At 49.4% G+C, this 27694-nt stretch overlaps 3 protein-coding genes across 4 annotated transcripts in view; 2 read left to right on the top strand and 1 right to left on the bottom strand.

The window, feature by feature from the left end:
- Positions 1-9: 9 nt before the first annotated feature.
- Positions 10-27694, bottom strand: part of exosc8 (exosome component 8) — a 36529-nt gene continuing 8844 nt past the window's right edge. The window contains exons 2-12 of the mRNA XM_057820733.1: positions 3057-3111; positions 2912-2948; positions 2780-2843; positions 1988-2061; positions 1872-1917; positions 1702-1807; positions 1601-1646; positions 1441-1537; positions 1258-1378; positions 1083-1189; positions 10-195 (exon numbers count right to left, since the gene is read on the bottom strand). Of these exons, the coding sequence (XP_057676716.1) occupies positions 86-195; positions 1083-1189; positions 1258-1378; positions 1441-1537; positions 1601-1646; positions 1702-1807; positions 1872-1917; positions 1988-2061; positions 2780-2843; positions 2912-2948; positions 3057-3073 (825 nt within the window). The 5' untranslated portion in view covers positions 3074-3111 and the 3' untranslated portion in view covers positions 10-85. The remainder of the gene's footprint in view (positions 196-1082; positions 1190-1257; positions 1379-1440; positions 1538-1600; positions 1647-1701; positions 1808-1871; positions 1918-1987; positions 2062-2779; positions 2844-2911; positions 2949-3056; positions 3112-27694) is intronic.
- alg5 (ALG5 dolichyl-phosphate beta-glucosyltransferase) lies at positions 3214-6199 on the top strand. Of its 2 annotated transcripts, none has more exons than XM_057820732.1 (10): positions 3214-3345; positions 4492-4660; positions 4731-4777; positions 4853-4921; positions 4990-5082; positions 5160-5273; positions 5332-5391; positions 5457-5608; positions 5677-5762; positions 5843-6199. In XM_057820732.1, exons 2-10 carry the CDS (start codon positions 4498-4500, stop codon positions 5953-5955), a joined length of 897 nt encoding a protein of 298 aa, XP_057676715.1. In that variant the 5' UTR covers positions 3214-3345; positions 4492-4497; the 3' UTR covers positions 5956-6199. The 2 variants fall into 2 exon arrangements, with proteins under 2 accessions (XP_057676715.1, XP_057676714.1); XM_057820731.1 differs by lacking the exon at positions 3214-3345 and adding an exon at positions 3620-3923.
- LOC130906405 (FRAS1-related extracellular matrix protein 2-like) overlaps positions 8891-27694 on the top strand; it is a 31048-nt gene continuing 12244 nt past the window's right edge. The window contains 9 exon segments of the mRNA XM_057820729.1: positions 8891-14250; positions 18141-18230; positions 20277-20426; positions 20498-20713; positions 25671-25820; positions 25896-26096; positions 26391-26588; positions 26675-26839; positions 26920-27096. Of these exon segments, the coding sequence (XP_057676712.1) occupies positions 9483-14250; positions 18141-18230; positions 20277-20426; positions 20498-20713; positions 25671-25820; positions 25896-26096; positions 26391-26588; positions 26675-26839; positions 26920-27096 (6115 nt within the window). The 5' untranslated portion in view covers positions 8891-9482.

The following is a 27694-nucleotide window of genomic DNA, read 5'->3' on the forward strand; positions in this document are numbered from 1 at the left end:
GTTCAAAAAGAAGAAGAGTATATATTGACAGTGAAAATACAACTTTTAGATATATAAAAATGACAGCTGCGTTTGTGTTTTGTTTTTACACGATGCTTTTAATGACTTTGTCGATAAGTTTGTGAATTTCTTTCTGCCGCGCCGCGGCTCGGCCGATCAAGTCCTGGAGCTTCTCGCCAGACAAAGACGTCCCGCCTGTGGGCAAAAAAACTGTTTGTGAACTCATTAACTGACATCGACGGTAAAGCCACGCGGCACAAAGTCGACGTTGAACCCGTTCCGCCGGATAGGTGGTGACCCGCGTTCAAATTTGGCGTCGTACAGATGGCCAAACGGATCTATCTGCCACGGCGCGGAAGCGGCCAATCAAATACATTTTTGCGTCCGTCGCCGGAACCTTCCTCGACATCTGGTCAACAAAAGGCCAAAGGAAAATAAAAAGGACTACGAGAATAGCCAAAATATGACCTGATTAAAGTCGTGACGTGACGGGAAGTGGTTTGGTTTCACGGGCTGAGACGTTTACCGACGTAAGCTTTTACTTTTGGTGTAATATTAGGAGAAAAAAGTAGTCAAATGATATATTTTATACAGTATTACTCACAAGGGTTAATGGAAACCCCTTTAATCATCAAAAACAAATGTAATATGGTGTAGGTCCGCTTTTTTTGTGGAAATTACATTCTCCGACGTATTCATTCATGCAACTTGTGAATTGTTTCCAAAGGAATTTTCAGTTAGAATACCCTCTAACAATGGCAGTGGAAATGGACATCTTAATTGAATCTCTAAAACTGACCATAAATGCTCAATAATGTTGAGGTCATACAAAATGCTCAACTTCATTAGAATGTTTCTCATGCCATTTTTTAACAATTATGTTCAATGATGATGCCAAAATGTTAGGTGTCCCAATTATTTTGTCCAACCACAATATATTTACGTTACGCGAATAGGAAGTTGTTCGGGGTACACAGACTGTCAACTTTTGGCACCACACCAGACAAAACGACATGGGAGCCTAAAAAGTCTAAATTGGGTGAAGTTTCCTCTAAAAGCGTCACGAGAAGACCCAACCCGACCTGGTTTGTGCACGGAGCAAAGTCGTCCCTCCTCGTCTGTCACCAAGGTGACGCGAGCGGTAGCCAGTCGCTCCTCTTCGGCCGTCGGGTCGGCCAGAAGGATAGATCTACAAATTGCAAAACGGACATTGTTGTTGAAAAGCGCCGGGACCTTTTAGCAAACGCGGGGACCGACCGGTCAAAAACGCAGAAGGAGGCGGCGACGGGATGCCTGACGATCTTCAAGCTTTGTCGTTTTTCCGAGTCCACCTTCGGCGCGCCGGTCTCGGCGTCGACGGATACCTCGGGGAGCGTGGCTGCGCGTCGGCAAAACGTCGTGAAGGATCGACGACGGGAAAACGGTCCGCCCGGAACGTACCGTTCTTCAGAGCGGCTAACAGGACCAGCACGCACGCGTCCAATACGTTGCCGTCGTAGTCCAGACAAATCAGGTCGCAGTACAAGGACCAGCATAGCTACAAGAAGAAAAAAAAGGCCTCACAACGGAGCGCGAGTCGACTCCGAATCCAAACGCCTACCTTGCCTCTTTCAATGCACAAATCCTCCGTTTGCAAGACTTGAGAGCTGCGGCGACAAAGGAGATCAGATCTGGAGAAACGACGTTTTGAATCTCGGGTACCTCTCGATGACGTCGGCCACGAAGTGACTGGCGGCCTGGGCCCGTTCCCCCGGCGGGCCGGGTCGGAACTGCGAGGAGCAAAGCGGCGGCAGGTCCACGTTGGGCACTGAAATGTGTCGTGACGTTAATAAAAAAAACGAATGCGGTCTTCCAGTTGAATCCCAACTCACCAATAAAACCTTTCCCCGGCGCCTCCACCGACGGGTTGGCCAGCTCCTACACAACCGCAAAAATAGTCAAACCAACACATTGTGGCATGAATTCATCCACACGCTTCCTTTTTTACCGCTTTGACCCCACAAATGACCGTGGTGTTGCCCAACTTGACCAGAGCCGAGCCGTCCGCCGTACCGATGGACCCTGAACGCTCACGATGTGAAGAGTTGTAATTAGCGTATTTGAGGAGTAAAACATTGGATGGAACCGTTTACAGGGCAAGTATCTTTTTAAGAAAAATCACTTTGGCTCATGTAGGCCACAATGTCAACATTTGGTGTGGCCTACGTGACCCGAAATGTGATGTCCACTTATAAATTTCGATGATCTATTTTTAAAATGACTCAATTTATAAAACTTAAAGACGACGATAGACGTCTAACCTGGGAGGATGACTTTCAATGCCATTAACGTCCGTTGTTCTGCCAAAATACCGGCGAAATGGCGAATTTGAAACCCTAAGTACTATCGCGTGCTTTTATCTTGTTTTGTTTAGATGCATACAAGGAGAACGTACTAAAAATACTGAAACAATATAAGGGTGGTTTAAATACACTACGTGACGAATGTGGTCAAAATATACACTCTGCTTTCAAACTACCACGAGAAAACATCATGCTGAAAATCTATTCAATGAAAACAAACGCCAAAAGTATTTTCAGGCAATGGTAAGGTAAAAAATAAAAATAAAAAACCGAAAATAATAAGTACTCGCTGCTTTTAACTGATGTGTGCAAGCGCACTGAACATTTGTAGCACGTTTCGCCGTCTAGGATATTTTGGTCGGCATGTATCCAACGTCCTAACCTCATCTAAATGAATGCCCTATAAAGGGTTCGTGGTCGTTTTCGTGGCAACACACCAATGTTGATGGTCGTAGTTCGGAATTGTAACAGTTCGCGTCCATCCGGTCTACAGTTTTCTTTCTGCAAACATGAAAAAAAATCAAGTGCCTTTTTTTTTTTAAATCAACGCACGCAGTACGGGCACCCACCAGAAAGCTCCGGTGGTACTCCAAGGGCTCAGCTGTCCTAAACACAACCCCAAAACGATCAACAATTCAGTCAAAAGTTTGAGGCATTTCGTACATCGTTGTGAATTTATTTGAAAAGGGTGGCATTTTGTGCCCTCGCTCTTACTTGAATCCGGCCGCCATGATGTTTTGATTTGACCACGTGGGCTACGTACGGAAGCCTGTTTAGACAAAGCGAAAAGCAATTTAGCGGGACTTCGAGCGCATTGTCATTCCTCCTCCTGGCCTCGGGGAGTCAGGGCAGAACCGCTACGCGTGTAAGGAGGGCTGGGCTGGGCTAGGCTAGGCTAGGCTAGGCTAGGCTAGGCTAGGCTAGGCTAGGCTAGGCTAGATGTGTAAAGGCGGAGTGGCGGCGTAAAGTAGATGGCGGGTGAGGACGATGGAACGGACGTAAGGTGAGTGAGTTTCGCCACCAAAATATTCTTCACTTTCTGACGGATTTACACACGGGTTGATTAATAACAGCCCTAATGGTTCAGGCCTGCACCTTTAAAAAAAAGCTGCTTGATAATACGTTGCTCATTGAGCTAATGACAGCTGCAGTATTTCAAAGTACACCGTCCGTTGAGCGTTTAGGTTCAATTTATGGAGCGGCCCCCGACGCAAAATGGCCACTCAATGACGACGCGCCTTTCTGTTGGCTGAGCGCGGGTATCAGACATCTAGCGTTTATACATCTGGCTAGTCTCGTCAGCAACCATGACGTGTCGAGTCGGAAGCGAGCACTTCCGTGTGCACTTGTGATTGGAAGCCAGCAATGAGGAATGAACTACCGATGTATACAAGTCGCACACTTAGAGCAAAGGAGCTCTTCTTGTAGTTGGAACTCGATGTGGTTCTGAAAAAAAAAAACTAAAGAACACAAAGGAGCTCCGTTGCCAGCTATCGGCGGATTCGTCCTGGTCGGAAAATGGACTGCATCTGTGAAATACTCCAAGGTTTGCTTTTTTTGGCCATTGCAGCTGTCATTTTGGTAAGTTGTGGAGTGGAATGACTGCCTTGTTTGGACTGTTGAGCAAAGTGTTGCTTTGGCAGGGGGAAATAAAGAATGGATGCTTTCAGATATGTCGTTCCCATTGAAGAGCTTGGAAGTTATCATCACCGTCAGCTCAAGTCAAAGAGTGTATGTGTCTGTCAGGCTAGTGAGTGAAAGTGATATTGAAGTACCTAATAGACATCCAATCCATTTCAAACGGAAACGATCGTTTAGTCGCCTCCAGTTATAACGGATTGGACGTCCGTCGCCGTCAATGGCAGCCAAAATTGTGTGACACTTACATGAATGGATGTCTTTCTTCTTGGTGGGAGATGAGAATGAAATGTAAAACTATGGATGATTTCTCCACATATAATTGAAAAAAAAAAAAAAACGGATCGACTTGTTCATCCAGTTTTCCACAATGCCGGTATATGATGTGTCAAAAGCTGGTGACACTGTCATTTTGGCAAAATGACACTGACAGTGTTTGTGGAACCAGGAAGAGGGCACTCTGCACACAACACAGGCAATTTGTCAAACGATATTTGGACGCCTTCCTCAGTTTTGCATGGTGGCGCACGTGACGGCCGGCGGGGCCGACCTGACGCGACACGACGAGGAGAAACGCTTCATCACAGCGGCGGGTTCGGAGGAGCTCTTCCCGAGTCTGCGCGATCCTCCCTCGGTAGAACTCTCCGTGGTGGTCCCCGCCTACAATGAGGAGCTTCGCAGTAAGTAGGACAGAATCCAAAAAAACAATAAATTGGCAACCCTAACGTGTCGCAAATTGTTTCGTCGTAGTGCCCGTGATGCTAGATGAAGCCTTGGAGTATTTGGAGAGCCGGCGGGTCAGTATGACAACATTTCAAGCCGTTCCCGAAAAAGCCGGTGCCCTTGAACCGTTGTCGTACTCGTCTCGACAGAAACGGCGAGCGTCCTTCGACTACGAGGTGATCGTGGTGGACGACGGCAGCAAAGACAAAACCACGCAGGTACGGCCGACGATCGAGTTGTTCGACGTAATCGGATTTTGTTTTGCGACGAACGATCGATCTACCAGGTGGCGTTGCGCTACACCGAGATGTACGGCGCCGATAAAGTTCGGGTTCTGACGCTGGTGAAGAACCGGGGAAAAGGCGGCGCGGTACGCATGGTAAGAGATGCTAGTCGGTGAGCGCGCGTCCATGTTTTTGGGGGTTTTTTTTTTCTATTTTTGTTGTCGCCGCGAAGGGAACGCTGAGCTCCAGAGGGCGCCTCATCCTGATGGCAGATGCCGACGGAGCCACCAAATTTGCCGACCTTGAAAAAGTGGAAGAGGGCCTAAGACAACTCTCTCCCAAACCGGTAAAGGATATAGAAGATTTCAGGCTACTCGCTCTTTTTCACCCTTTCCGTTTTCCAGGACAACATGGCGGTGTCGTGCGGTTCCCGAGCTCACCTGGAGCAGGAAGCGCTGGCGCAGGTAACCCGATGGGATCGGCTCTCCGACCGTTTTTCAAATCTGACGCCGCGACCTTCCCGTCGCAGCGCTCGATGTTCCGCAACTTCCTGATGCGGGGCTTCCACTTCCTGGTTTGGTTCTTGTGCGTGCGCGGCATCCGCGACACGCAGTGCGGCTTCAAGATTTTCACGCGTGAGGCGGCGCTGCGCATTTTCTCCTCGCTGCACGTGGAACGCTGGTGGGTGAGCGCGCGTCGACCTCCGTTTTCGCCGGACGCGGTCACCGAACGGGCGACGTTTCACGCAGGGCTTTCGACGTGGAGCTCTTGTACATCGCGCAGCGCTACAAAATACCCGTGGCGGAGGTGGCCGTCAACTGGACCGAGATAGAAGGTAGACTGTGAGAAAGGGGACGCCGTGGCGGGCGGTGGGAGCGTTTGAAAGGGTAAACCGATATGCGGTCACCCGCTCAGGTTCCAAGCTGGTTCCGTTCTGGAGCTGGCTCCAGATGGGTCGCGATCTGGTCTTCATTCGACTTCGCTACCTGACGGGAGCTTGGAAACTGCGGCCCATCAAGAGCGACTAGCCGATCGCAGGAGACGAACGGACAGACCGGTCCGTCGCCAGAGCCGAGAAAGGCCATTCTCGCGCTCGCTCCTAGCCTAATCCGCCGCTCCGGCGTTTACCTCATTGACCTTAACTCATTGGCTGCCATTGCCGGCGAAATACGTCCAATCGATTTTGCAGCAAATGAATGATTAGAAAACAACAAAAAAAAGGAACATTTCAGGTTTTGTTGGAATGGATGAATAAAAATGTTCAAAACACAATTGTTCAGTTGTTCACGAATGAAGTACTATTTGCAAGCAGGTGGGCAAAGACGCGTAGACCTTCTAGATTATTTTCAGACAAGGAAACTTCCTCTTTCAAAATAAGCAATGGCCGGTTGCATTACCAAATCTTCAAATGGCGGTCGGTCGGTCAGTCATTGACCTTGACCTTACTTGTCTTGCGCAGTCAATCATACGGAAGCCGCCAAACCAGACAAAAAAATTGGAGTAAGATGTTGAGGAGCTAGCTGATTTTCACTCATTCGTGGGATATTTTTCATGTTTCAGTGGGATCAATAATGCCCTCTTTAGGTATGCGATTTTAAAACGTAAACCTTTGTAAACGCCGCCTTTTTTCAACGTCAGAGAACTGTGATGCCATTGTCTACCAGAAGAGGGCGGCAGATAATCTTTTGTGACACGTTAAACAACCTCACTCGTATTTATTGATAATTTTGATGCACGTTTTTGTCAAGTAAAAAAAAAGACTTTTTTTTTTTTTTTTCCCACTCGTATACATTGGTGAAAACATGTTTTATTGAATGGTAAGTCCCATTTTTGAAGACTTGTTTTTATCTTGTAAAGACATAAATGTTCCCACATTTTGGTAGGAGGAGGGCAAAAGTGGCTTTGTCGTGTATACACTTGACACAACTGGCGCGAAAGTAGCTTTTTTGTCATACTACATGAGAACAAAAAGAGGCGACAAATGTGAGTCTGGCTGCGCCGTCTCAAACTATGACTTTGGACAGCTTGTTTAAGGCGCTCACACCACTCGGACGGATTGATACCAAATGATGAAAATTCTTTACCATCACGCGCGACAAGCATTTTCCCACTAAAGACTTCCAAATGGATTTTTTTAAAATGCACTATTTTAAATGGTAGCCGGTGAATGAGTTTAAAAGATGCAGTATTTTGTGATTGCGTTCAAACGAACGACAACAGTCGACAGGTCAATCCGATATACTGTACTACGCATGGAACGGATTGAAACTGAACTACAACCCTTAGCAAAAAGTATGGAATCAGCGGTCTCGGACGAGCACTCGCTCAAACATTGATCATGTAGAACAAACTCAGATAAAAAGCTTGAAAAAATAACGAGTTCAAAAGTGCAACTCCTAATTGGCATTCAAAAACACTAAAATAAATGAATAAAAAATACTGTGGCGGTCAGTAAGTGTTACTTTTATATCGCAAGTACGGGAAAATAAATATAGAATCGCTCCGTTCTGAAGGAAAAACATGCCATCACTCCATTTTGAGTAGAAAATACAGACACACCCAGTTAATTTCCTCTCCTTAATTGGGCCCCTGCCTCAGATGAGATCTGCTCGTTAGTCAGCAGTTAAAAACTGTGCAGTTATTACCCCTTAGAGGGCTGCTTGACCTAGTGGATTCACAAGAATCACGGCTCCAACAAGAGAGATGTCTCTTGAGAACAACGAGAGGAGTATAAAACCTCTTGAAGAAGGTAACGCTACACGTATGTTTGCCAAAGATGTGGGCTCTTCACAGTCAGCTGTATCAAAAATCTGGACCAAGTACAAACAGCATGGCAAGGTCGTTAAAGTTAAGCGTACTGGTAGACCGAGGAAGACATCCATGCAAGTGCCATGACAAACAACTAAAGGCCATCAGAAGATGTACAACAAGACAAATGAAGAAATGGGAGGAAGCTGGAGTCAAGGTATGTGACAGAACTGTGCAAAATTGCCTAAAGGAAATGGGATTTTCATACAGGAAAGCTAAAAGGAAACCATTATTGACACTTGAACAGAAAAGAACAAGACTGCAACGGGCTAAGGAAAGGCAATCGAGGAATGTGAAAGACTGGATGAAGGTTTTTTTCAGGTATGATTCAAGAGTCTGCATTGGACAAGGTGATGATGCTGGAACTTTTGTTCGGTGCCGTTCCAGTGAGATTTACAAAGATGACTGCCTGAAGAAAACATCAAAATTCCCTCAGTCCTTGATGATATGGGGCTGCATGTCAGGCAAAGGCACTGTGGTTCAATCTTCAATGAATGCACAAGTTTACATTGAAATTGTAGACGTCTTTCTTATCCCTTCAAGTGAAAATATGTTTGTCATTTTCCAAGATGACAATGCATTATGCCACAGAGCTAAAGCATTCCTTGGAGAAAGACTCATCCAGTCAATGTTATGGCCTGCAAATAGCCCAGATCTCTACCCTATTGAAAACCTGTGGTGGAAAAAAAAAAGGTCCACAGCGGGGCTCTGACCTGCAAGGATGATCGGGCAACCGCGATCAAAGCGAGTTGGCGCCAAATTGATGAAGAATACTCGTGGAGTCCATGCCTCAGAGACTGCAAGCTGTCATAAAAGCCAGAGGTGGTGCTACTAAATACTAGAGATGTCTTTTGATTGTTATTTCTTTGTTTGTTTCTCATGATTCCATATTTTTTTCCTCAGAATGGCGTGATTCTATATTTATTTCCCTGCACTTGCTCTATAAAAGTAACATTTACTGACCACCACAATGTTATTTATTCATTTCTGAATGCTAAAGAGTTGCACTTTTGAACTAATTCATTATTTTTCAAGCTTCTTATCCAGTTTGTTCTACATAATAAAATGTCTGAGTGAGTGCTCGTCCGAGACTGGTGATTCCGTACTTATTGCTATAGGGTTGTAGATCACAAAAAGATGACTGCATATGGAATCTTGTCACGTGGCTGTATAAGGAGCCAGAAGGTGTGAAAGGACAGGGTCTCATCAGACAAATTTTGACAGCAATAGACTTGTGGTCCATTTGGCTTTGGCAGTGGTCCAATGATCATTATTGTTCATCGAAATTGTTATTCATGACATTTTTTTGGAAACTGATTTCATGAAAAATTTGGAAATGATCACATTGAGCTGTTGATTTTCACGTTTTAATTTATTCCAAAAAAAAGTCCGTCTCTGACCATGATGCAGATTCACCATATTTTTAATCATTGATGGATGACCCAACATTTGGAATTTTTCATTTTCAGGCGTAATCTCTCACCGTATGGTATTTTAATTCATCTTTTGTCAGCTCAAATCATTTATTGATGTCAGACTCTTGGCCAAATGTCCTCATTGAGTCACGATGTGATTGCACTGTACGACTTTCAAGGTTAATAATAAATGTTTCTTTGTCGTCGCCATCTACGCTCGACCAATAGGCGGGAGGGGGGCGGGAGGGTCCACGCTCTCCCTCACACCCCCACCCTCCAGCGCCTCAAGTAAAAAGTAGCGCGCGGCGCCCGCGTGCCGAGAGTGCCGCTACATGAGCCGGCGCGGACGCACGCGGAGCGAACTCAGGCTCAGGCTTGTGATATTTTTTTTCCCCGCCGCCGACATGTTACGGGCGCTTCTCGTCTTGTGGCTCTCGGCGGCGCGCGTCCCGACCGACGCGCTCCGGGGCCGGCCGTCGCTTTCCGCGCCGCGCTCCGAAGACGCCATCCTGGTCGCCAACAACCCGATCCGCGTGCCCCTGGGCCGGACCGTGTTCGTGGACCCGGTCAACGACCTGGTGTTGCAGACGCGGCCGGGCGACCGCTGCGGCGTGATCGTCCTGAACGACGAGCCGTCGGGGCGGCGTCTCGGCCGCCTTTTGCCCGAGAAGTTCCCGTGCGACTTTGGACCCAGGGACGTCACGTACACCCACTACGGGTCCGAGAGTCCCGCGCTCCATCGGGTGCGGCTGCAACTGCGCTACGACACGCGCGACCAAACCTTCGTCGTTCCCTTTACGATGGAGGCGGAGGTGGTCTTTACGCCGCCGGACCTGCTCGCCAAGAACGCGCCGCTGACCGTCACCCGCCCGATGGGCACCAGCGACGCCATAGACCGCCAGATTTTGGACTTCACCTACGACCGGGAGCGGTACAAGTGCGGGGTGACGTCACCGGCGGGCGGGAGCTCGCCGCCCCGCTACGGGCGATTGCTGGACGGCGGGAAACTGGCCCGGACGATGGACTGCGACGAGCTGACGCGGGCGGATATCCGCTACGAGCACACCTTCCGGGGTCCGTCGCCCGACCGGGACCGCGTCCCGATGACGGCGGAGCTGCGGGACCGAGAAGGCAACGCGGTCCAGCGAGAGCACTTCCACCTGACGGTCCGAATCCGCGGGGGCCGGGAGAACGCCGCGCCCGCGCCGAGCCTCGTCGCCACGATGACGATGGAAGTGAGCCAATTCGTCCTGACCGCGTTCACGCCCGAAATGCTGGCGGCCGATGACTCCGAGTCGGACCCGGACGATCTGCTCTTCAACGTCACCTCGTCGCCGTCCTACGAGGAGGGCTACATCGTCAGCACGGACGACCGGAACTCGCCCATCGCCTCCTTCTACCAGCGGGACCTGCGGGACCTCAAAATCGCGTACGCGCCGCCGTTACTGGACGCGGACACCGAGAGGATCTTCCGGCTGGAGTTTGAAGTGCTCGACCCCGAGGGGGCGGCGTCGGACCCCTTCGCGTTTACGATTGCGGTCAAACCCGCGAACCCGCTGGCGCCGACGGTCACTCGCAACGACGGTCAGCTGCTGTACGAGGGCCAGTCCCGTCCCCTGGCGGCGGGCCGCAACCTGGAGATCGCCGACGCAGATAACCCGGAGGCGGTTAGCGTCAAGGTTGTAGACGGGCTGCGCCACGGTCTCCTGCTGGTAGCGGGTTCCCGCCGGGACAGCTTCGCGGCCTCGGAACTGGCCGACGGCACGGTGGTGTACCGGCACGACGGCAGCGACACGTACGCCGACAACATCGTGTTCGAGATGACCGACGGCAAACACGAGGTGCGGTTCCTCTTCCCCCTTACGGTCGTGCCCGCCGACGACGAGCCACCCGTCGTCGACGCCAACGCCGGCCTGGTTCTGTTTAAACATCAGACGTCGCGGGTGTCGCTCCTCGCTCTCAGCGCCGCCGACGTCGACTCGGAGGACTCGGCCGTGAAATTCACCGTGGTCCCGCCGTTTTCCGCCGTCGGCACCATGCTGCTGAGGCAGTCGGACGCCCCGGAGGACCCGTCTTCGTGGAAATTCAACTCTCAAGAGGAGGTTTACGAAAAAGAGGTGCGGGAATGGCTGCAAAAAGACATCGCGGACGGAAATCTGTTCTACAAGCACGTGGGACCTCTGAACACCGACCCCATCGTGGACCGATTTGTCTTCACGGTCCGGGACGACAACGACCCTCCGAACGAGTCCGGCCGGGCCGCGTTCGTTATTCGGGTGCTGCCCGTCGACGACGTTCCGCCCGAGCTACGCCCCGGCGCCACCCTGCGTATGACGGTGGAGGAGTACGAGCTGACTCCGATCAGCGAAGATGCTCTTCGCTACACGGATTCGGACTCCGAAGACGGCGACCTAAAATACACGCTGCGGCAACCTCCGACGGACACCGACGAAAACAACCCGGCGGTCTTCGGTTCTTTGGTCGTGATGGACGACCCTGACGCGGAGGTGACGGAGTTCACGCAAGCTCAAGTCAACCGCCGCGAGATCGGCTACAGCCCGCCAGACGCGGAGCCGGGCATAGCAGCGCGCGCGGTGCAATTTCGGTACGGCGTCGAGGACGCGGCGGGAAACGTGGCGGAGGGGGTGTTCACCATCTACCTCCGTCCCGTCAACAATAAGCCACCGCAGATCATCAACACGGGTTTCGCGGTGTTGGAGGGCGGCGTACACATCCTCTCCCTCGCCGAGCTCGACGCCGTAGACGCCGAGAGTGGAAACGTCTTCTTTGGGCTCAGTCGGCCACCCAGACACGGGAACATCCGTGTGGCGTTTACCGACCTGCCGGAAAAAGGAACTTTCGACCCGCGGGACCTCTCCGAAGGCAAGATTTCATACAGTCATGACGGCAGCGGGACGGCCGACGACAAGTTCTGGCTGGATGTCAGCGACGGCGTACACTTGGTGAGCGTGACGGTCAAAGTCCACGTGAAAGCGGCGGACGACCGGGCCCCGACTCTCGGCCTTCCCGCCGGGACCCTCGGTTCTCACGTGGAAGTCCCGGAGAACGGCGCTGCGGAAATCACCGCCGACGTCGTCCGAGGTGGCCGCGACGACACGTGCGATCCCCGGCTGACTTTTATCCTGGAGGGCCCGCCGATCATCGGGGAGATTTTGGTGAAAGGTCTACCCGCCGGCAGGTTCACGCAGGCGGACGTCATCGACGGGTCGGTGGTCTACGCCCACACCGGCGGGGAGATCGGCCTCGCGTCTCGTCGGGACGGCTTCGAACTTACCCTACATTACGTGTCAGAGGAACAGAAGGCGGCTGCCGACCGGGTCCGCGTGCAAGTCACCATTCTACCCGTGGACAGCCGGGCACCGGAGGTCGGACTCGGGGTGCAATTCAGAGTCCCGGAAGGGGACAAAAACGCCATCGGTCCTCAGCACCTGAACATCGACGATGCCGACACCCGGGCGGAAGACATTCTGTGCACCATCGTCACGCAACCCGACGCGGGCTACGTGGAGAACATCTCCCCCGCTCCCGGTTCGGAGAAATCCAGATCGGGCTCGGCCGTCAGCGCCTTCACTGTCGGAGACGTCCGGGCGGGAAACATATTCTACGTGCAGAGCATCCACAAAGGCGTAGAGCCCGCGGAGGACGGGTTCACTTTCGGGTGCTCGGACGGCATCAATTTCTCCGAGATGCTCTTTTTCCCCATCGTAATCGTGCCTACCAACGACGAGCCCCCGGAAATCTTCTCGAGGCGAATGGTGGCGATTGAGGGTACGAGCTCGGTGATCGACACGTCCGTGTTGAACGGCCGCGACGCCGACGTACCGCCCCAGGAGTTGACGTTCGTCATCTCTAGGCCGCCCAAACACGGAGTTATTTTAAAGCGGTCGCCCGCCGGATCCGTCTCGGTCGGAGACTTCTCGCCGGAGGACATCCGAGAAGCGTCGAGCATCGTCTACGAACACGACGACTCGGAAACGACGGAGGACAGCTTCGAGCTCCTTCTGACCGACGGTAAGTTTACGGCGAAGAAGACGGCGGCGGTGACCGTCGTGGCCGTCGACGACGAGACCCCCAGGATGCAGATCAACGACGGGCTGGTGGTGGAAGTCCGCGAGACCAAAGAAATCAGCGGCAAAGTCCTCAAAGCCACCGATTTGGATTCGGACGACGCGTCGCTCGTCTACGTCGTCCGTTTCGGACCCGGTCAAGGTCTCCTGCGGAGAAGAGGCCCTCGCGGGACCGCGGAGAACCTTTCCATAGGCTCCAACTTCACTCAAGCGGAGTTGGATGCGGGCCTTCTCTTTTATAGCCACAACGGCCAGGGAGGAATCAGAGACTTGATCAAGTTTGACGTGACGGATGGGATCAACCCGCTGATTGATTGCCGCTTCTTTATCAATGTGCGCGGCATGGATACCGACGTGGTCAGTAAGAGTGTGTACCTCCAAGAAGGAAGTCGCGCCGTCCTGAGCGCCGACCTCCTCGGCGGCGTCGAGCTCAACGGCCCCGACGAGTACCTGGCGTTCACCGTCACCGAAGCCCCCGTAAGGGGCCGTCTGGAGTGCGCGGATGCCCCCGGAATACCTGCGTCGTCCTTCACGAGACTCCAACTGGTCGGAAGCAAAATCTACTACGTGCGCACAGCGGACGAAGAGCTGAAGACTGACAGCTTTGAGTTTGAAGTCGCCGACGGCTACGATCCAATCATTAGAACTTTCAGGGTGGTCGTCCTCCACACGGATAACAAGAAACCCGTGGAGCGCAAAGGCGGCGAGTCCGCCGAGGACTATTTTACCATGAGCGACGGCACGGTCTCAGAGACACGTGGGCCGCAGACCTCGAAGATCGCCGCGGTACCGGTGGACGACGGGATCCCCCGCGTGGTGCTGAACCAAGGCGCCGTCGCCCTGCAGACCCTACCGTCGGGTCACCTGGGCTTCCTCGTCGGACCCAGACGCCTGAAGGCGGCGTGCCGGGCCGGCGCGACGGCACCGGTCTTTCGGATCACCGCTCCGCCCAGGCACGGGTACCTGGTCAACCTGCGGCACGGAAACGACTCGGTGGACAGCTTCAGCCAAGGTGAGCGATTCAAAAAGTCATTTGTTTTCATTGACGCCGACGGACATCATATCCGTTTGAACCGGAAGGGGGTTGGCGGCGAATGATCCCCCTCTGGTCGTAGTTTTCGAGGCCCTTGCGACATCACGGCGCTAAAAGTCAACGTTTGTAAATAATCCCCTCAAAGGACGACGCCATTTTATTATTCACAGGAAAGCTTTTCCTGCTCTTTGAATCGTTTTAAAATGAGGACGGACGTGCGCTCGCATCTTCGCTTTTGCATCCTTCCACAACTCGTAAAATGGTTTTCTCCCTCTGGCCGATTTTCTCCGCTCCGCGCGTCGCCTCCATTTCGAGCGTCTTGTTCCCGCTGCCCTGTAATGAACCCCCGGCTGACCTTTCGCCGCCCGCGGATGACTCGCGGCGAGGGCAAGCGCGGACATCGGCGGAAAAGGTCGCCGCGCCGGAAAAATTTCCCGTCGCCGATGTCATAGAACGGGGACAAAGAAATGCAAATGAAGGCAAACTGTACAGTTCATGACGTCGATCGCGATGTACCGGTCGGGCGCAATGCTAATGTGGGTAGAAAAACAAAATCAACAAAGGGAGGCCCAAAATAAACTGAAGGATGTTTTATTGTGCCTTTGTGATACTAATCATAATAATGCGTTGGATCTACTGTATGTAGCACGTTTTTGGACACTCAAAGACGCTTTACGTGGCATTATTCTTTCACTCCGCACTCGATGGTGGTTAGCAACAGCCGCAGTCCGACTGAAACCTACGACCGCTCCTTCTCACCTTACTTTTTCACAGGCCAGTAGGGTGAAGTATCTTTCCCGAGGATACAACTACAATAGGCACAGGCGGGAGCACCTGCGCCACTGTCACCCCATATACTGTATGTATATGTCGGAAAAGGCTCCGGTGACTTGAAGTTGCGCTCTGAGACCCCCAATTTGGCCAAATTTCAAAACTGTCCGATATGCACGCGTGACACATCGTTGGAAAACTTAAAATCTCAATTTTCTGGGGGAAGAAACATTTTGAACAGGGGGGCATTTAAAAAAAGAAAAAAATTAAACAGTGAAACCCTAACTGGACGTGAGATATTATCACATACTTACCTTGTTTTCATCCAAAAATTCCACGTAGCATATATCACCGAGTGTCAAGACACAGCTGTGAATGGCCACAGCTGGATTTTTTGGGTAAAACATGGTCATATAACAAGGGCCGCGACGCAGAAATCGCAGACATCAAGTAGTGGTCGAGATGTTCTTTTTCATATATTTACCCTTGTAAATGCTTTTTTTCTTTGTTTGAATCGATTATTTGTCATCTAACATATCGGGGAAAATGCGACAGTAACAAAAAAAAAAATACAACTAAGCGATAGTTATTAGGTAGATATCCGTGACTTATTCACAGAAAACGTTTTTTCATTGTCATCTGTTTAAAGTTTAAAACATGCGAGTGAATCATTGTTCTAAGTCGTTTTTACTTTTTTTTAAACAAAATATTTGACATCAATTAATGATTCTAAGCTAAAAATGACAGACATTTCCAATAATAAATATAATTACCTTCTTTTTATGGCTGGGTTGAAACAAAAGTGGTTGCGCGACGTCTGTAAACGGGGGTTTCTGGGGTAAAACGGACAAATTAAAAATAGTTCGGGGGCTTCATGCGCCATGAATCTGCTATGGCAGCATATTGTTGTATCAAACACAACAGTTGTTTTGCCTTAAAATACAGCAGCTTATTTTAAGAGGGGTGCAAGAGCAGAATCTGCTTTTTCAGTCTTGTCTGTGTTTTCCGTCATATACATATATCTAGGCGCCCCCACCCCCCCCAAAAAAAGGTCAAGGTCGATTGAAGAAAATTGTGTTGTTGAGGGTGAATGGGTTACTAGCCAACCACCTTTTTGTCAAAGGGTTATATTTTAAGGGTTAGATTTTTTTCTTGTAGTTGATTTAACATTAAAATCTATATTTCTACAATGCTGGCCAAAAGTATTGGCACCACTGCAATTCTGTCAGATAATGCTCCATTTTTCCCGGAAAATGCAAAATTGCAATTACAAATGCTTTGGAAGTATTTTGCTCGCAATGAAAAAACACAAACGAGAAAGGGGGGGAAAAAATGAAATCATGATCATTTTACACAAAACTCCAAAAATGGGCCGGACAAAAGTATTGGCACTCTTTGAAAAATCATGTAATGCTTCTCTAATTTGTGTCATTACACAGCACCTGTGGCACATAACAGGTGGTGGCAATAACTAAATCACACTTGCAGCCAGTTAAAATGGATTCAAGTTGACTCAACCTCTGTCCTTGTGTGTACCACATTGAGCATGGAAAAAAGAAAGAAGACCAAAGAACTGTCTGAGGACTTGAAAAGCAAAATTGTGAAGAAGCACGGGCAAGCTCAAGGCTACAAGTCCATCTCCGAAGACCTGAATGTTCCTGTGTTTACCGTGCGCAGTGTCATCAATAATTGTAAAGCCCGTGGCACTGCGGCTAACCTCCCTGGATGTGGACGAAAAAGAAAAATTGACGGAGAGATTTCAACCAAAGATTGTGCAGATGGTGGATAAAGAACCTTGACTAACATCCAAAGAAGTTCAAGCAGTCCCGCAGTCCGAGGGTACAACCGTGTCAACCCGTACTATCTGTTGGCATCTGAATGAAAAGGGAATCTACCCAGGAAGACCAGACTTTGGGCAAAACTTACCTGAGAAAGCCAAAAACATTTTGGAAGAATGTGCTCTGGTCAGATGAGACAAAAGTAGAGCTTTTTGGGGAAAGGCATCAACAGGGAAAAAAAAAAAAAATACGAGGCCTTCAAAGAAAAGAACACGGTCCCCACAGTCAAAGATGGCGGAGGTTCCCTGATGTTTTGGGTTCCTTTGTTGCCTCTGGCACTGGACTGCTTGACCGTGAGCATGGCATGAAGTCTGAAGACAAATTTTGCAGCATATTGTAGGGCCCAGTGTGAGAAAGCTGGGTCTCCCCCAGAGGTCTTCCAGCAGGACAATGACCCAAAACACACTTCAAAAAGCACTAGAAAATGCTTTGACGGAAAGCACTGGAGACTTCTAAAGTGGCCAGACCTGAATACCATAGAACAGCTGTGAAGGGATCTTCAAATCTCAGAGACCTGGAGCAGTTGGCCAAAGAAGAATGGTGGAAAATTCCAGCAGAAACTCAGTGATGGATACCGGAAGCGGTTGTTCGGTTATTTGGTCTAAAGGTTGTGCTAGCAAGTATTAGGCTGAGGGTGCCAATACTTTTGTCCGGCCCAAGTTTTCTGTAAAATGATTATGATTTCTTTCCCCCCCCCCCCCCCCCCATTGAATCTTTTGTGTTCTTTCCTTGCAAGCAAAATAAATGGAAGATATGACTACCACAGCATTTCTAATTGCAATCATTTTCTGGGAGAAATTCAGCATTATCTGAAAATGGTGCCAATACTTTTGGCCAGCACTGAATGTATTGAGTGGTTTAGCCCGTTTTCTATTTGATTTCGGTCGGTCCACCGTAAGAAAAAATAGAGCGCGCATAAAAGGTGCGCCGTGGCGGCGTCTCGTCATCGGGCCTCGTTGAAGCGAAAGCGACAAGGTGTTGCTCTTTTATTTCCCGCGAGACCTTTTAAATATTTCACCGTGTGACGTCTTTGCCGTCGCCGAGCAACCAAAAGGGGACAAAAGTATTGGGACGCACGAGCGGACGTTTTAAAATACAAATTTGAGCGAGGACATTCGATTCACTGTGGTCCAATCCGTTCAATCCTCTATTTCAAGCTCCCCGTTCCAATAGATCGGACTCCTATCGCCGTCAATGGTGACCAGTGAGTGATATCTTATTTGGAGCTTTTGACATTGTTATTTTGTTTTTTTTTTGCAGCCGATATCGACGAACTGAACGTGTTTTACGTCCTGCGGAAAGAAGCAAGGGCCACGTGGGACATTTTTCACTTCAGCGTAGAGGACAGCGGTAAGGAGCCCACCGACCGGTGGATTTCAAATGCTCTTCTGACCAAAAGTCGTAATCTCTACACTTGCATTTCATCGACATTTAAGGAGAAACATTTTTCAAGGTGAAATTGAAACGGGATCCAATATGGTTTTTTTTCTGAGCTTTCAAATGCTTGTTAGAAATGCATGAAAATGACTGCAGCTTTGTTTCTTAAGGTGAGGATTGAATGCGTTCAACTGAGTGCGTCCCTATGAGGCACTTAAAGGGCACATTTTTTGACTGGCGATCGCCACCTCCAGCCGAAAGGCTAACTGCGGCTCATGAGTGCAAGCGCCAACATAAAGCAGTGAAGGTTTGGCACCAGGAACAGAGTCCAAAAAAAAGTGTTTTTGCCGAGAGGAGACCAGACAGAGGCTCGGTCAGTGAAAACGTGCCGTGCTCGATCGGTAGAAACAAAAACCACAACCCACGGCGACCCTCGAGAACCGCTTTGGGCACCCTTGGGTGCACTCTTAACCATCTTCTGGAAAATTGCATCCGTGTGGCCCAGGGTTACGGTCCTGGCTTTCCGCTATCCCTTTTTCCCACTTGGCGGTCAAATTTTCCAATGCCTTTTTGTCCAATTTTGTCATATACGTCGCCGTTTCTTTTTGAACACTTTAGTCGTCGGGTGAGGAAATAACGAGCGCGGGGAGGAAGCACCTCCGTCTCCTCCTTTCGGGCTCTCATTAGCCACGTACGACGCCGCCCGAGTCCATACGCCGCTTTCAAACGGATCTGCGTGGCCTTCGGGAGCCGGCGCTTTCAACGCGTTAGCCTGACGATGCTAAGATCGATGCGGGTTTGCGTTTTGGCAAAGATCCGTTTGAAGCCTTCGGTCAAGCTATCCCGTTTTCCCCGGTATAAAGTAACACCACAAGAGTATTCTTGATGCCAACACTTGCTACTAAGCATCCAGATTTGGAATCTGTTGACAAAATAATAAACAACATACACGCACACTCTCTTGCCAAAATGGTACATCTGGAGCAATAATTCCTATTTCCCTGCTATTTCAAATTTATATTTCATGACCAAGGTGTGACAGTTATAGCTCATTTGCATACCTCTTTCTCCCCCCAAAGAAACCTCGCGGGGACACGAGCGTACGTTCACTCCTTGTTGAAATGATCGCCGTCAATTGAAGTGAAACATAATTGCCCCTGCCGGTAACAGCTGAGGATATGCAACATAGCGACGCCTCGAGGTGTTCGCGCGCGCACCGCAACTCGCGGTGCCCGATAGCCACACTTGGGGTGTGCCGAACAGGAATTGAAGATTTAATCAGCACGGCGCCAGAGGCGGGCGGTACCGCGCTACCTTTTGTTTCCCCGAGGGTGCGCCGGCGTTCCCCGCAGCGAAGCGGCGACCCCTGAAAAATAGAGCGCAAAACGTGTGGCTTTGTAGTTCGTCGCAGCTGTTAAGACGCCACGTACTGTACGGGAATGTGTACGTACGCCATCTTTTTCATTTTAAAACTGAAAGCGAACTCTGGTGAAAGCACAATTCGCTGCAATGACAAATTATAGCGACATGTTTGTAGTTTTGACCTTTACAATGGGTGGAAAAAAGCTCATTCACGCGTGACCGACATTATGTGTATTTTTGAAAATGTTCACATCCGGACGGACGGACATACTCTATAAAATGGAGTTCATGAAAGTGAGGGGGCAAAAACAAGAGTAAAGTCATGAATTTTTGACGCTCTGCCCTGATCAATAATGTATGCAAGTGTGTGTCAGCGACACGCTTCCATTATGTATAACACAGACTTCCACTTGACCTGTCTGAAAGCTTGCGTCGTGGGTTAAGAGAGGAAAAAAAAAAGGGAAGGGAGCCAAAACAAACGTCAAAGCGCACTCAAGCGGTGCCGGCAGGTGAAAAGTTCAACGAAAGCGCAGAGAACTGACAAGTTTTTTTTTTTTTTTATTGCTTCAGGAGAGACAACACACACTGCCTTTGTGTTCCAGACAGATCCGAGTCCAAAACTCACTTGTCTAATTTTCGTGTGTGATTGTGTGTGAGGCGGCAACACGCTAGCGGGCCAAGCGTTCCGTGCCGACTGGTGCTGGATCTCGCTGGAGAGGGACTACTATGCGGTGGACGCGAGGGGCGGAGGCATCTTGGACGTGGTGCTGAGAAGGAGAGGCTTCCTGGGGGAGACGTCCTTCGTAGGTGGGTGACAGATAATGTAACCTCACCTCACCGCGGAGGCTTCATCTTCTATTTCTTCACATCTCAATCAGGCATCGGAACGCGGCACGAAAGCGCCGAGAAGGACGAGTCCCGGAAGCGGGTCCGATTTGACCGGGGTCAGACCAGGGCCTCCCGGCGAGTCCGGATCCACGCCGACCGCGTGTACGAGCGGGCCGAGACCTTACGTATCTTTTTGTCGGAGCCCGTCGCGGCCGCCCTGGAATTCCCCGCCGCCGCCACCGTGGAAATCCTGGACCCCGATCACGGTCAGAACTAAAGCTAGAAAACCGCTTTTGGAAAATGGCGCTCACAGAATCTTAACTGCGAGGTGAACGGGCCTCGCGTTCTGCTCGGCAAACACTGGTTAGCCAACATTGGGGGAAAGCGTCCTGTCTAAAGATAAACCATTAGATAAACCAGATTGCTGGAATCAAGCCAGGCGAACCGCCGGACCCGTGCTGGCGCAGATCCGACGACCCTGGCCGGCGAGAAACCGACAACCCGGCCAAAAGGCCAAACTCCGCGCGTTCGCCTTAGTCTTAACCCCTTATACTGACTCCATTTTGAAATCTTGAAGAAGGCTTCGAAACACAAGTTGACAATTTATTCAGGTCAACAGTGATCAAACGGCAAGGCCAAATAGCGACAGAACCAGGCGAGGATTCAGGGTCGCCATAATACAAGTCAACAAAAGGTTCCTGAGAAAAAATGACAATTAGTTAAACATTCAGTCTTTTTTTTTAAGGCTCTCGCGAGGCGGGCTGTGGGCAGAAGAAGGGCGTGCTTGAGCGTTGTTTAGGATTATTGTCTGTTTGTGGATTGGACAGGAGGATTCGGGGGTTACTGTTGTCAGGGCACCGAGGGTTGTGGATTTTTCTACCTCAGTGTCAAAGGGGCTCTCGGAGTCTTATCAACCGTGTTATCAGTTGGATATTGGGCATTCTCCGGTGTTCCTTGTGTTGGGACAGTACGTCCCGCCATATGTTCTGGACTGTCCGGGAGAACAGATTGTGAGAGTTGGTGGTGCAGACGTGGGCTTATCAGTGTCAATCTTGCTCAGTCAGTTGCATGACGCACACGTTGGGCTCCCGTGATAAGAAGTGCTTGTTTTCCTTAAGCTACTGTGTAAGTTCTATTTCATTTTAATATTGGGTGTGTTAGAGTAATACAAACAGGGAATAGTATTGTTTCCCGGATTTACTGTTTGACGGTTCCCTGTTTGTATTACTCTAACACAGGGGTCCCCAACCTTTTTGTGTGATTTGGGTCTTTTTTTCACGGACCGGTGTCCCACTTTTATATTCAGTTGGACTCTCAATGTTATCCAATGGTGCTAAAAAACTATTTACATCACAAACATACATGTGCAACACGGAAATGGCGTAAATTAACGCTTAACGACACGGCGAAGTCGTAAAGTGAGAGGGCTACGTGCAGTTGTTGTGTGCACCTAACATGGCAAACGTCATTTAATATTTCTCTCTTTAAAGAAAGTGTGTAGTGTGTACTTTGGAATCGCTGCATTTGCGGTCCTTTTTAACGTTACGCGCATGCCAACTTTGTCAGAACAACGGCAATGTGCGGCAGAAAAATACAGCAAATATAAAATAGCATTTGTTTTTAGCCCCGTCGTGTTAAGTGCAGGGAAAAAATACAACTCACCCGCTGAATCAGTGGGAGGCCCGAGTTTGTTTCGTTGAGACGAGATGGTCCCGAGATGGGAGAGCGAGAGAAGCTAGCATCACAAATACACGATGTGTTTTCAGCGCGCTCCTAGCGATGTCAGGATATTCCGAAATGACTTTAATCCAGAACTTCGGTAGAGTTGTTGTCTCAAATGTACGTTTAAGGTCGCCGTGATTTGCGATCTCTACAAGCTGATATTCCTGTTGCACAGACATGCTCGAATCACTCGCTTTATTCACATACGGGTCACAAATTCACTCCTTCGCAGTTCGTGGGTCTTTAGTGATTGGGAAGTAGCATACATTTTGTTTTCTTCAAGGTTGTAGGCACATCTTCTGGCTCGTCAGGTTCCCTTTTCCCCGTAAAAAGTCTGTCCAAAGACATCTGTTATTCAGTCATTCTAGTGTGGGGGTTAATTATTTCTGGGAAGAAATGTGATTGGCCGACCACCTACGTCATACGTTATTATCGAGTCCAAGATATACAAAACGAGATTTAGTGCGAACAGCCCAATCAATGCATTTCTATGACCTCCTCCTATCCTGTAGTTGTATATCTAGAGTAGACAGGGATATTGGTGTGTTAAGCGGCACAAAGCAGATGTGGCGTCAGTATTGCCGAGCATACAGGAAGGCTTCTTATTGCCAAATGTCCTAGATCAAAAGCAAGTGATCCAAAAATGACCCCCAATCAACAGCAAGTGACCCCCAAAATGCGCTCAAATTGACGCCAAGTCAAGCTACCCCCGCAGTGTCTCATTTTCAAGTAGCAGTGAGTTGGAATCCTTCTCTTTTCGCCATCTATACAACTTGTCAAAGTGTGTCAGTGTAGTTTCTGGTATTGCCATAAAAAGTGCAACAAAACAAGTGGCGTTTCCCACTCGGGGATCTGCTCATTAATTGAAAACAACACGGCACAGAAGCCAGGACCGATCGGTTCCATTTGGGCCCGGCCCGAGCTCGGGTCGCCCTCAGGACCTCCGTGTCGGTTCGACGCGTCTTTGTCACATTAGACAATTTTCACGGGCCGACGAGTAATGAAGTCACGGGGGAGACCCGGTCGGACGGCGCCGGGATGATGAAGAGCGCGCGTGTCAACGAGACGGAACATCAACACCATTTCAAAAAATATATCCAAAACATTCCGCTCCGAAGAGAGAGGAAAAAAAGATGAAGGACGGCTTTTGCTGTTAAGTTGAAGACGTTTGAACCGGGAGCCAAAAGTGCTCCGAGCGCTCGCGGGGGGGGAATGCTAACGACGAGCGACATAATAGCAGCCGGCGGATTGTTGAGGAATGAAAGAACATCAAGCTACGACGGTCGAGGTGGCAAACCTTTCGGGTGCGAGGAATCACAGTGCTAAGACCAATCATTTTCACCGTAAGACCACAAACGAGACTTGCCCAAAAACCATAAGCGGATTTTCAGGGGTCTCATTGCATGTCATTGACTTTCCTATACATTATATGATTTTAAAATTAAGAATTTTACGGTAATATTTTCTATAAAAGGTGTAACGCAATTAAAACAAAAAACAAACATGAATGAAATGTACAAAAAAGATATTTTTATAATGGGTAAAAATTATTTTTCGAACAGATTATGTGACGAGCACCTCAGAAGGTCATTTGCTTTGCTTAGCCAAAACCATCCGAGGACTGAAAAGGCAAGATTTTTTTTCAAACCCTAATCTTTCAAAAGCGACAATAACTACTGAGCAAGAACCAAGGATTGAAAATGTGGACCATGAAACGCTGGAGACCACCGTCAAAATGGTTTTAATTTGCCCCACTAAAGACACTAGTTGTGCAACAGAACAACCACTGGTGTCTTGCCAATGTTGTTACCCCCGTCAAAAATGGTGTCCCCTGGCTGCCGGAGCGCGCACACACACATTATTTATGAGTTATGTCGACTTAAACAATGAATTGAAGCCAGAAAAGAACCACAGTTCTATATTTTGGACATGGACGTTTACTAAAATGGAGAAACTCCACACAGGACTTGAATTACAGTAAGAACAGTTATAGGTCATCCTACAAGTAAATCAGTGAAACATTGCCTTTTTTAACGTTCAGTACGTATGTTACGGTATATGACAGAAAAAAAGGGGAAATTTTTTTTTTTTTTTTTTTTTTTTTGTATGTGCCATGTTTTAATACCTCGTAGATAGCTACAGGGTGTTCCAAAATGTTTGACTCCAATTCGTAGGCCAATAATTTTGACAATTTTTGTTGGAATGACCTCAAATTTTAACAGCTTGTGTAGAATCGTTTCAAGTTTTTGTGTGTAATGTTTGGCATTTCTAGCTTTTCAGGTTAAGAAATGCCGTTCACTTCAAAAGAAAAGGCATTTTGATAAGGCATTTTGCAGGCGGTGCTCATATTGAACATTTATGAAAATCTGTCATAGAACCAACAAATCTTTGTACTTTTCTTTGTAAATTTAACCAATAAACCTTCAACATAAAGTGTATTTAGTTTCATTAAGATCCATCAAGTAGTTTCCAAGAAATGGGCATTTAGAATGGGGTCAACCATTTTGGAATACCCTCTACATCGACAAAACACGGAAATCAAGCAAAGCAGTGCAGTGGCTCCACCCAGACTGAGGTAACTACATTGACACGATATTCAGTGGATGACGATCTTGGCGAAAAGTGTAGCCTAAGCACCCTGATTTTAGAATTCCCCTCAAGAATGATGGGAAACAAAAAAAAAACGCTCATTTTCAGCTTATTGTTACAAATGTTCCTGTAAATTTTATTGCTGACACTGCATTTTGGAGTCATCAACATATTGTGCCCCCCGCCCCAAAAGTCAAACTCCGCCTACGCCAAAAACGCTGAGAGGAAGTCAAGGTCATAACCAAAACAAGACTAAACTTGAGGTGGAATCGGGTCTTGAGTCTTTTGATTAGGTTTTTTAGCAGGCTTAGTAATATCGACATCTTTTTTTTTTTTTAATGATTTGAGTATAGTCTGACATTGTAACCAATGAGCTAAACCTTCTCACCCAACGTGTGGCCCATTTACAGCTTAAAAATACCACAAAAAGAGCTGAGTGGAAAACAATCTGGAGTGTTTGATGCTGACAATGATGGTGAGAAAGAGAAGCGAGAGCGAGAGAGAGAGAGAGAGAGAGAGAGATTTTGAGGAATGAGAGAGAAAGGATCAACTTTTTCTCCTGTCACTTTCTTTCACACTTGAAAGCGAGGCGGAAGATGAAACCGCAGCCTCAGGAAAGAGTCACTTCAAAAATTGGAGCTTTTTTGGAGCCGTCTGCAGGGGGCGTCGTCTCGTCTGTGTGTGTGCGCGTCCAAAGCTGACACACAAACTCACACACAAAGCGCATTTTTGATGGGCAAATATCAAAAACATGTACACGAGCAAGGCTACGTAGACGACAGGCCGGTCACCTGCCAATCATAGACACATTCAGCGCAAAATGCTAACGCTATTGCCGAAGAAACAGACTGGCGGTCACCGGCCCCGTCGAGGCAACTCACGAAGTGACGTCACTGTCGTTTCATCCGTCAGCTCCCGTCTTTTATTTTGGCGAGGACCACTATCGCGTCGAAGAGAGCGACGGGTACGTAGAAGTCAAAGTTTTCCGCACCGGCGGCGACCTCTCCGAATCCGGCGCCGTTACCGTCCTCTCCCGAAGTTCCCGACCCGTTTCGGCGGAAGGTAAACGCGCGTCGCGTCTCGTTCCGTCTCCTTTGTTTGATCTTTGTCTCCTCCGTCCTTCCTCGACTTTCTCAGCCGGAGCGGACTACGTGGGCGTCGGGCGGAAGTTGGACTTCGCCGCGGGCGTCGGCTCGCTGACCTTCCGGGTCGAAGTCCCGGATGATCCGGGCGGACCCGAGCTGGAAGGAGAGGAGATTTTTGATCTGGTCCTGCGAACGCCCGTCAACGGGATCCTGGTCGAACCTGCCAAAGCCACCGTCTCCGTCGACTCCGATTGTGAGTTAGCGAATCGGGCGTCGAGGGTTCCGATTCGAGTTGGGGACGACTGAGAGAGGGGTGGGGTCGGGGCTTACGGTTGGGTGCTTGCGAGGGGGGATGGTTGATGGTAGTTTTGCATATCGAGCAAAAACTACCTTCTACAATATTCCATTTGTGTTTTGTCCATTGGCCCGTCTTTGGCAAACCGTTGGTACACCCAAACATATGATATCGGGTCCCTCTCTGTTGATTTTTGTGCCATTGAAATGAATGGCCGTTAGAAGCTAGCCTAACCTTTCCTGCATTTCACAGTACCCAAGATGCAGTTCCGTGAGGCGGTTCACTTTGGCGAGGAGCACCAGGGTCAGCTGGCAGCGACGGTGTACCGCAGCGGCGACTTGCGCTTCGCGTCTTCCGTGCGATGTTATACCAGGCAGGGCTCCGCACGGGTCGGCCACGACTTTGACGAGCGGCCCGACTCCGACGCGGCCGTCCTCTCCTTCTCGCCAGGTGCGTCCAAGCAACCGACCGATTCCCAGCTAGGCATCGCAATCACCCGCCTTCCTCCCGATGTTTTTTTTTTTTTTTATTTCAAGGCGAGACAGAGAAGCCCTGCATCCTTTCGCTCGTGGACGACTCGCTCTACGAGGAAGTGGAAGAGCTTCGCTTGGTCCAGGGGAGCCCAAAGAGCGATTCGCAGTTTGGAGCCATGCTCGGGACCCCGAAGGAGACCTCGGTGAAAATTGGAGACACCGCGGACAGTGAGTCAATCCAACCGAGACACATGAACCGGGACGTTGTGTTTTCCCCGCCGTCCTCTTCTCTGCCCTTCCTTCCTCAGAGCCCGTCGTTGGGTTTTCCCAGACCGAGTTCAGCGCCGGCGAGCCTCGGGAGCCGGGCGGCGCGGCGACTGTTCGGATTTCGGTGGCGCGACGGGGCGACGCCTCCCGGACGTCGACGGTTCGCGCCAAAGACGGCCCGGCCGTGTCGGGGGAGGACTCCCGCCCCGTCTCCCGAGGTGAGTCCTCGTTCCATTAGACCGTTTTAGTTTCAAAAGTTGATCGTGTGAATAAGTCTGACCTTCAGCTCATAGTTGCGCTTCATCTTTAGCCACACCTTCATCAATGATCATTTCAGAGTGGTAGAGCTTTTGACCCCTCTTGGCATTTTGTGTTCTACAACTCACCGAGGAGCTCGGCGAGTAGTCAACAGAAGGCTCTTTTAATTGATGGTAGCTTTGCATGCCATGCAAAAGCTACCATCTATCATTTTCTAGTTTTTCTTTCCAATGCCATTTCTTTGGGATGAGAGGCAAGTCTGGACTTCTCTGCTGAAGCTGCTGCCCCTGTGACACAATAAGCCGGGGAAATGGATGGATGGATGGATGGTGTTTCTGTGGCATGCCACACAGGAAGTGACCACAAATGCCCCCAAAATAACAGGAAGTGACCCGATGTTAACAGCAAGTGACCTCAAAATGCCCCCAAATCTACAGAAAGTGACTCCAAAACACTCCAAAAACAACAGGAAGTGTCTTAGGTGTTTACCTAACAAAGCAATGCCGTCGTCGCAATTTCTCCAGAAATGTCTCATATTTAATGGACTATCTTCGTGCT

The sequence above is a fragment of the Corythoichthys intestinalis genome, chromosome 18, assembly GCF_030265065.1.
Source record: "Corythoichthys intestinalis isolate RoL2023-P3 chromosome 18, ASM3026506v1, whole genome shotgun sequence".
NCBI lineage: Eukaryota > Metazoa > Chordata > Actinopteri > Syngnathiformes > Syngnathidae > Corythoichthys > Corythoichthys intestinalis.